General features: G+C 34.8%; 1 protein-coding gene across 5 annotated transcripts in view; it reads right to left on the reverse strand.

Annotated features, from left to right (window-relative positions):
- Positions 1–4,101: 4,101 nt before the first annotated feature.
- Positions 4,102–10,090, reverse strand: part of LOC112502055 (disease resistance protein RML1A-like) — a 22,726-nt gene continuing 16,737 nt past the window's right edge. For 3 of the 5 annotated variants that reach the window (XR_003067612.1, XR_003067613.1, XR_003067614.1), the window contains 4 exons: positions 8,321–8,389; positions 5,798–5,885; positions 4,339–4,556; positions 4,102–4,174 (listed from right to left, as the gene is read on the reverse strand). Coding sequence is in view for 1 of the 5 variants with exons in the window: in XM_025105875.1 (XP_024961643.1) it covers positions 8,350–8,389 (40 nt within the window). In the remaining 4 variants the exon portion in view is untranslated. Of the gene's footprint in view, positions 4,175–4,338; positions 4,557–5,653; positions 5,886–8,320; positions 8,390–10,090 lie in introns of those variants that run through there. The other 2 variants (XR_003067611.1, XM_025105875.1) reach the window with 2 other exon arrangements.

The following is a 10,090-nucleotide window of genomic DNA, read 5'->3' on the forward strand; positions in this document are numbered from 1 at the left end:
ATAGCAATAGCACCCCCCATATAGGAAAAAAGTCAATTGAAGGTACTCAAAAAAAAGATATCCATTACCACATACGGGTTAACATAACCCGGTTAGAATAACAAATGGTACCCAGTAAGATAGAGTGCTAGATGTACGTGCATGCAAAGGGGATAAGTACACAAGTGTTTTATGCCAAAAAAAGGTAAATTAGGATGCGAGGACAAAGTAAATACAAACTCAATAAATGTTAAAAACTTACAAATCAGTTTCGCAACATATATGAAACAATGTTTCATATATGAAACATTCAGGATTGTTATGCGTGTGGAAATAAACACTAAAAATACATTTATGTATGAAACAATATGACTTATAATTTAAAACCAAACCCACTGAATGATTTTAATTGGTTTCCCAAGTTTATATTTGGTTATTGATCAAAAGTGAACATATGATTATTTATCAAACATCTAAAATACTTCTCAATAATATCAAAATGGAGGTCTTGTGAATCAAAATGGATGATATTACATTCAAGTCCAACAGCAAAATAGGTAATTTTGGATTACATTATTTCCTAAAACGAATCCGAAATCAATAAACTCTCGCTTTGCATGTATTTTCTTCTCAAACTACAAGAAACCAGTTTGATTAACAAGACCTCCATTTTGACGCACAAGGGTTGCAAGGGTGGCATATAGTGTCTAGACTTACGGTACACAAAATGATACTCTGACATGCAAGGGTCGCACACCAGGGTCGATGCAATGGTCGTATAATTCAATGCAGGACCAGTTTTGCCAATTTTCGAATCTTGAGTGGTTTTCCATTTTCTTGATATAAATTAGGTTGGAAATCGCCATTTGAGGGGGAGAAAAACCTAGGGACAATTTTGGATTATATGATTAGCTTGCAGGTGGTATGTTGACATGTTCGTGTATGGTGATGCATGTGTATTTAAGAGAGCAACAACAAACGTGGACATGCAAGCTTCTGCCTATGGTGACATCATCACCAACCAGGAGCACCTTATGATTTTGATACTCTTTTAGCCACTTCATGTGTCCTAAATCAGTTTCATCTGGTTTGGCTATTGGTACCAATTTAATAAAGCCTTCAATTTCATACAAACTAATACAACCTTCATAGCCAAACCCTGCAATGTGAATAGATGTGATTGGAAAGTTATCATCTCAAGTGACTCACATTAATATATATACAACTCTGCTAGTGTGTTTGGGAGACATGGAAGCAATTTAAGTCTTGAGCATAAACTCAATTCAAGGACCCGGAGATTTTTAAGATGATTATAGTAAGGCAGGGACTCAAATAGACTATTTCCTAAATTCAAGTACTAAAAGAACGGTTGAACACTGAAATGAATCAGTACACTCAATATTGCAGTCGTTGAGGAATAACTGTTGTAATGAATGAGAGAAGGGAAACGGAGCTTGTTCTATGACTCCACCAGAAATAGAAGCTTCTAACATAATTTTTTGCTCTCTTGTGTACAAGTTTTGACACCTTGTCATGTTCAACAGAGTGAGATTCTTAAGTTCTCCAATGGTTTCACGAACTTGAACCATTTTTGCAATACTTGAATTTAAGCAATGGGCTATTTGATATCCTGCCTCATTATGATTATCGTATAAATCTGGGTCCTTGACTTGAGTTTCTGCGAAAGAATTAAATGGCTTCTGTGTCTGCCAAGTACACTTATAGAGTTGTACACTTGTACGTATATCACTTCAAGTCTTGGAGAAAATAACTTTCGAATCACCCTGATTCACTTTGCAAGGGTTCGGCTATGGAGGTTGCATTAATTTGTCTAAAATTGAAGGTTTCATCAAATTAGTACCAATAGCCAAACTAGATGAAACTAATTTAGAAAATTTGAAGTGGTTAATAAAAGATCAAAATCATGACGTACCCCCGGTTGGTGATGATGAGCTCACCTTTGGCAGAAGTAGTTCACATGTCCAGGTTTGTTATTCATCTCTCAAATATGCATGCATCAGCACACAAACACATCAATATACCACCTGCAAATGTATACTATATGAATAACTCGACTTTGTTGTTTGTGTGACATAGATGTTGTACGAATTCAATATAATGAGCACATCTCTACCAGTCATAAAATACATTGTCTTTCTATGTATCAAAATCACCATCCAAGTCCTTTGATGTGCCTTCTTGTCCCAAGAATATGATGCTCAAGGGATTAAATGTAACTTTTAAATATACATTATTAGGTGATGATTGGACATGGTTTGTTAAAATAAATATAACCAATGGGGTTGACTCGATATACAACCCCAAAGTCTTTGGTAAACCAGGATCTTGTGAGAATTATATATGGTTAAGCTATTGGGCAATCGGAAGCTCAGAAGCACATTAGACATTGGAGATACAGTCAATGTGTCTAGTGCTGTGATGAGGGGATTGGAGGTACATGAATGTGGTGCAAGCCTTGTGTATACTGACAATAAAATGGCAGAGGTAACCTTGGAAAATAACATGGGATGGGTAGAAATTCTTGGAGGGGGTTTGTCTGGATTTCAACTAAGCACGGGAGCATACTATCTTTGTCGTCGTAATTTCTTTGAGTTAATGGAGGTTGGGAGACAGATTCCTTATTGGTTTAAGGTTTTAGTTGGTGATGCCATGACTATACAGGTTTGTCCCTCTCATCAAAGTTAATTGAATTAAATATAGAAAACTCCTCTTATCACAAATTGTTACAGAGGTTCGAGGATGGAGAGAGACTGGTCGACCTAATCTGTCGAATCCATCATATACAGACTTGAAGACTGTTAGATGTATCATCCATGGTCCTGAACAGGTTATCTATGTATATGCTTCGTAATATTTCTTTTTTTGGCATGAACCTGTTAGATGAATAAGAATATAAGATGCAGGGCCTTAAATATAATCGCCTATGAAGGGCCTACATATAATTCTCATTGCTCTCCATTCTTATAGAACTCAAGGGTTACGTAATTTATATATTTCTCAAATCCCCATTACCATTGCGTTTTGCAAATTTTCTTTCGCTTCCAAGTATCACATGAGTTCACAGAAGTGAAAAGATTAACTACACCGTTACAATCTAGTTTAATGTTTTCAATATTTGATGTTAATTTGGTTCTGATTATTTTTAACCTGGCCCTGTTGTATACCAAAAACAAACAGGAAGAAGTTTACAAGATCGCAGAGATGTCTAAATCATCTTTAGTAGAAAAAAGTATCGAATTCACATCAAGCACACTCAGGAGAGACGATAAACTATGGGACTACATCTGAAATTAGTGATGCAGCAACAAAGGTAATTGTTTTTTTAGAGAAAGTAGCAGAAAATTAATGAAATTTCACTTATTTTCCCCTTGACTGTTTTTAATGTCTCATCTTCAAAACATATATTCGCTATTGTTGGTTGCTCTTGTTATTTAATTATTCAGGAGAAAAGTCAGAGTTACAATCTAGAGACCATGGGCAAGTATAAAGCAGTTGTTTCTGATGAGACTACGGAGTCTACTACAATCCTACATGATGACAAATCGAAATCAGTGGTTTTTAGGTATGTTTTCTTGTTCCTTCTTATATCTAGTGATTTGATGATTAACAATGTTAATTTGTATGACTGGGTAAATTTTTGTGGATAATCTTGGCAGCTATGATGTCTACCTAAGCTTCAGAAGCGAATATACTCGTTTTCCTTTTATTAATCATTTTCTTGAGAAATTAAAGCAAGCAGGAATTCATCCTATTAGGGCTGTTATAGATTCAAACAGAGATGGAATAGTGATGTCAAGATCCAAGGGAGTAATCAAAGAATCTAAGGGTTCAATAGTTGTATTCTCCGAGGCCTATGCAACTTCTGGTTCATGACTTGAAGAGCTTTCATTGATTCTTGAGCAAAGGAGAGAGTGCGGTCATTTCATTCGTTATTCCAGTTTTCTGTAATGTCGATCCCTCAGATGTTAGGATGCAAAATAAAACTTTCCAGATAGAATTCCAAACTTCTACAAGTACAAGGGGGACGTATGATAACATGTACCTATGGAAGGCAGCTCTTACGGAAGTTACTGATTTGAGCTATCTAGTTTATCCTGGGTATGTTTTTCTTCTTCTTACTTGTATTTTATTGTTTACTAAGATACATATTACTTGCGGCTAGTAGGGATTGTGCCTGCCAAAGAGCAATGATATTGATGAGTGTTCATTAATTATAACAAAGTTCTTAATTAAAAATAGACGAAATAATGTAGTAAATATGATTTGGAATGTTGATCATTGAATACGATTATGATTTAATTGTATCAAATAATCCTTCAGTTTTGGACACAAACTTACCTTGTGCTGTTACAGGCCTGACATAACGCGTGAGGAGTTTTTGAAGACAGTTGTTGAGACCATTCGCAATGAAATAGATCGCAAATAGTGTATTTTCACCCGATCTGACTAACAGGGATGGAGATTTGATATGAGGAGATCACTTCCTGGTTGTATTGGATCAATCCAATCTCGAATATTTAGTCGGATGTCCAAAGCCAAAATAACAAGATATCAAGCTGTATGCAAAGATAAACATAACTTTACACTTCTTAAATGAACAATTACATGCATTTTATTTTGAATGATGTCTTCAAGGTCCTAGCTTAACTTAGCTTAGCTCAGACACTTCAAAAAGATAGACCAACAAATAAATAAATAAACCAACGAATTAGAAAATACTACTCTATCAAAATAGTCTTGCAGAGCGGAAACATCACCATATAGCAAACATTACTCGATCCCTCATAATTTCAAACACTCCTCTACACTTCTGGATTGATGTTCTCACCGCCATTTATTTAATAAATATTCTCCCAACCCGATTCTTAATTGCTCCACTCCCCATTTTCGTCCCTAAGGTACCCATGCTCTAAGGACTCTATCTTACAGCCTCTTAAGGATAGAGTTTTCATTTTGGATTATCCTAATATGAGAATTCGTGATACCCAAGGCTAATAAGGGACAAATTATTGTATTCGGAAAGCGACCTTTTGTGATCAAAGCGCTTATCCGGTCCACATATCGTCTCCAGTTCCTAGTATCTAACAGTTCCATGGAGTGGGGTGGAACACATCTATTCCACTATGTTCCTGTCTGTTCCACATAAAAGTAATGCCAAACATAGAACGGTGATCCCTTACAGTTTTGTCATGTCCAGTATACCAAACGCACCCTTAAGCAACAAACTTGTTCATATCCGTTGGCCAAGTTTGAGGGGGGATGTAAAAGAGAAAGAATCTTCTGATTTTATCGTCTTGATTATGTAACCGTAACAGCAGATTGATAGGATCAGTTCCTCATTTTATTGTATTTATTATGTAATCACAGCAGCAGATTGACAGATCAGTTTGCTATTGTCTAGGAGAATCTTTATCTTGTAATTATGTAGTTTCTAGAAATAGGGCAATCCCTGATCCTTATATATTGCATCATTTGCAATACAATTGAATATATGAAGTATATTTTCAACAGAAGAGATAGGTTGTAGTATGCAAAGATAGGATTGAACTCCCAAACTACTAGAAGAGTTCAACCCAAACAAAACCATGAAACTGAATTCGTTTTCCAAACAGATCGGGATCTTCCAACAAAAGTAAACACATCATATATTATAGTAAGCAAAAACCAGAAATTAGAAGTACAATCCAATAAAATCACTCCCAAATAAAAAAATCGATATAGGGGAGAGATTAAATGAAGCTGGTATAAAATTAAAAAGAACAGCAGGGAAAAACCACATGGAGAGATGGGAACCCACTGCAGGTCATGGACTGCACATGGTCTGAGAAGCGATGATGAGAATTGATCAGAGACAACAAAATCCAGGAAGCCATAAGATTCGTTGCCTGAAAAGCGACCAGAGACAACTGGAAATTAGAAGTACCAACGGTGATGATGATAGATGAAGGGTTTAATTAAGAGAAAAGTGTGAAGGGTTTAATTAAGAGAAAAGTGTGAGCTAAGTTTCTTTTCAGAAGTCTTCAGACATTTTATACCAGAACATTCTGCAACCACGAAAAAAAAATTCACTTAATTCACTTATGTCTAACTAAAGCAGATATAAGTGTGGAATTCAACACTTCATTGGGAAAACACACTACCCATGGGCGATGTACTTTTAAACATCTTAAGGAGCCTCAGCCCTCAAGGGTGCTCTTGAAAGGGGTCTCTTTGACACTAATCAAGGGCACACCTAAGTTTCTGGATGTCATGTCCTTTAGTCGAAGATCCACCATATGATGTTGCATATTTTATTCAGTAGAAATTTGATATCTAGGAAAAGCAAGAAGCAACATGGTAACCACATTGTGAAACCCTTTGTTCAAGGAATCGATATTAGCTTCATTTTCACATATATAGCTTGAAACAATGGACACAATACTACCAACTATTGATACCAGCAAAAAGGAGGTCTACTTGTAAGATTGATAGGATGTCTTTCATGAAACATACTGAATTTTGAGAAGAAAGTAAGACCATTGCCTTCCCTAGTGAAGCACAATTACATGAAGCATATGTTATGATTTTGTGCTACCAAAAACATCCTATGCGACTACGGTATGCAACCAAAGGTCGCTTGAGGCAATCTATATACCCTCTTCATTGCAGCTTTGTAACATTTTTGGTGACATGAGATGCATGTGTGCGACCCAGGCTATACGAGGTAACGAAGTCGCACACAAGTCCTATGGCTATGGTACAGGTTCCCAGACTAGCCACATCGCACAGCCAAGTCGTGTGGAGGATTTTCTTAGCAGGCGAGCAGCCTACTTGAAGTGGAGGTCGAATAGACCTCCAAACGCCTTTTAAACGGGGTTTTGGCCCCCATCTTGTAGCTTCTTTTTGTTCATATTCTTTTGTCTTCTCACTTCTAGAGAAAATCTAGACGAGCTTAAGTGATTAGGGTTTTATCTCTGGATTGGATGATAAAACTAGAGCCGATCATTTGCAGGCTACCAGGCCCGCCTAACCTATTTTGATCATCAAATCTCACACTAAGTGCCTTGTAACTCTGATTTGCTTAATACAAGTGATCTCTCTCTCCCCTCCCCTGTGGATACCGTGGTAGCAAAACCACGTAAATCTTCGTTTTCCATGTCGTTACTACTTTTGCTTATATTGGTTTATATTGCTTGGTTCTTGCTTGTGGTTTCTATATTGTGCTTAGATTGTCATCTACTTGTTGCTAGACCCATAATAATATGCATTTGTTGTTTGTAGTTGAACTTGCACTTGGATCTTGGTTTGTTAGGACCTACGGGATCATTTGTGGTTTGTTTTGGTGAGTTTGCAACCCTTACAACTTAAACTTTGTTCCGCCTTATTTATGAGTTGAGAGTTGGTAAATGTAACACACCCGTCCCGCGTAGCTAAAGACAGATGATGTCACAATTGGTTTTAAAAAACTACAATACACGCATTATATAAAACAGAGCAACTAGCATAATTTACCAAAAGATAATTACATAACCATTAACGGAGATAGCGTGTCTCAAATTACAATTATATATACATTAGTCATCAAAAAGTTTAACAAAAGTATGTCATAGGGGGTTATCTTTAGTATTGTCATCTTTGTAGCTCTCATCCCAAAATTCTTGCTAAGTCATGTACTTACCAAGGACAAGAAAATCTCGGTTGGGCTCAATGAACGGATAATAATAACTAAACAATGAATATGAGATAACAAGTACAAAAGAAATACATAACATTAGGTGACAATCCAAAAGAAAGTCAAACTTCCTCGAAGGCATGTCAAGGGTCCGAAGACTAAACAACATCTCGAGGACACGTTCCCAAAGAATGATCCATCCGTTCGGACATGAGTGAGGAAAGGGGTGCGAGCATGACACAACAATCCTCTCCGTGGATTTAACCATAGCCACAATTTATTATCTGATAACGGTTCATATGATCGATCCATACGCCCTCTAGTTAACCGGTATCTATTCAAGTCCACTTTTTAAGGAGTATGTATAAGTAAGACCGACATGATAGTTTTAGCCACCATGGAAGCATCTCAATACTGGTGCCCCCAATATTAAATCTATAGTAAAATAGTTCACAACCGATGCGATCTAACAAGTCAAGTGATCAAAGGGATCCATGTTCCAAATAAGAATGTACATCATATTTCGAAAGAAAGCAGAAACTCAATAGCATTTGATAAGCACAACGATAATTTGGAACCAATGTATTCGGAATTTATCATAGGTTATTCGGATTAGAAAACCTTATACAAATGGCTATCCCCGTGTCAAGTGACGTAGAATATCCGTACCTTAACCAATTTTGATAATTAACGCCGGATCAAAAATAATTCATGCTGAAGTCTGACTTGTACGTGTCCCTAACAAATGCATAAAAATGTTATTATTTGCAAGACATAAAACCATAACATAATTCTTCTAATAAAGTTACTTAGGTCTTAATGAACTTAAACAACATAGACATCAAGAAGTACAGTCAGATATGAATTGAGAACTTCAACGTAACACTTAGCCTTATGCACTTTCGTTCCAACAACTTTTGTCCCTCTTTCTTTTGAGCATTTTCACCCTACTTAGAGGCCAATCCAAATTATATTATCTAAATGAAAGTTGTAGCATGGTAACATGTGAGTCTATTAGTTTTGAAATCATCTTATTTTGATCATCCATCTATTTTATATGAATTTTACAAAACAGCAGCTATGATTCTCGTGTACACAGTGAACAGCCCTAAAAACACACTGTTTTGAGTCATTTAGAGCCACAATTGGGTTTTAGATCCTTCATAACAGTTGTGGTATATAGTAAGGGTTTCTACCTACAAAATGTGTGTTTATTCCGACTTATGGTTTATGAGTTATGCACTGTTAAACTACTAGACTTGAAGTTGTCCGTAATTCCGATTTCCATATTTTTCCCAACTCACTTTTAGTATCCAAACTTCAATGATTTGCAACACTTAAATGCTCCAAACATATCTTAACATACTAAACATTAAAACAAAGTTCAATGGTCATTATCCTAAACTTAATCATGCAATTTTGTTCTCTTAGGCATTTAATCGAACATTTAGTGTGCGATTTAACTTATACACACACCTGAATTATATTGAATCCATAATTTACCCTTTTTCTTTCTACATCAATTTTAACTAATACAATCATTCCAAAATATGTATTTAACCATAAATTGTAAATACTAATTCATATATAAATCATATACACAGTTATAAATCAACCTCAAAATTATCCTAACATAGAAACCCTAACAAAAACAAAAGAAATTTATACCTTTAGGGAGAGTTCGAATAGTGGATTCCGAATATATGATTATTTCTTCGATTCCCTTAGTAAATTGAGAGAATTTGTAGAGAAAATGAGAGTTTAGAAAGAGAGAGAATAGGATGATGAATGCAATTTACTCTTATGATATTTCTCTTTTTTTTCTTTTTTTTATACATACTAGAAGGGTACTCGCGCAATGCAGTGAAATACATCTTGATTTTAATATTTTATTTTTTTCTTTATCTCAGTCGATGTTATAATATGGTTTTATGTGATTTTGAGAAAACGATGATGTTTTTATTTTTGAATAAAATATAAGTTTGAAAATATCATAAAAATTTGACAAAAATATATCGATATTAGTATCAAATTAACTAATTAAAATTCCTCATTTTTTTGTGTAATTTTTTAATTCATTTTTTTATAATTTAATTTAGATACAATAACAAAGTAATTTATATTGGGTTTAATAATATAATTTTCTTATAAAGATAATAATTATTTATTTTATTAGAACTCGATAATTATTCTAATTATATTTTAGATTTTTTTTATTTTAAAATGAGATGTCTATTTGATTATGTTTATCCGCAGTTAGTTATACTAATTCAAACATTGAGCTTTAATAAATTGTAGTTATGCATAATTTACTTGTAATCTTGAATTTTAAGTAATATGCATTAATATACAGTACTTTATACATAACAAAAATATATTGATGTTCGTATCAAATTAACTATTTAAAATTCCTCATTTTTTGTGTAATTTTTTAATTCA

Source organism: Cynara cardunculus, unplaced genomic scaffold (genome assembly GCF_001531365.2).
Source record: "Cynara cardunculus var. scolymus isolate 2C unplaced genomic scaffold, CcrdV1 Un_Scaffold_860, whole genome shotgun sequence".
In the NCBI taxonomy this organism is placed as follows: domain Eukaryota; kingdom Viridiplantae; phylum Streptophyta; class Magnoliopsida; order Asterales; family Asteraceae; genus Cynara; species Cynara cardunculus.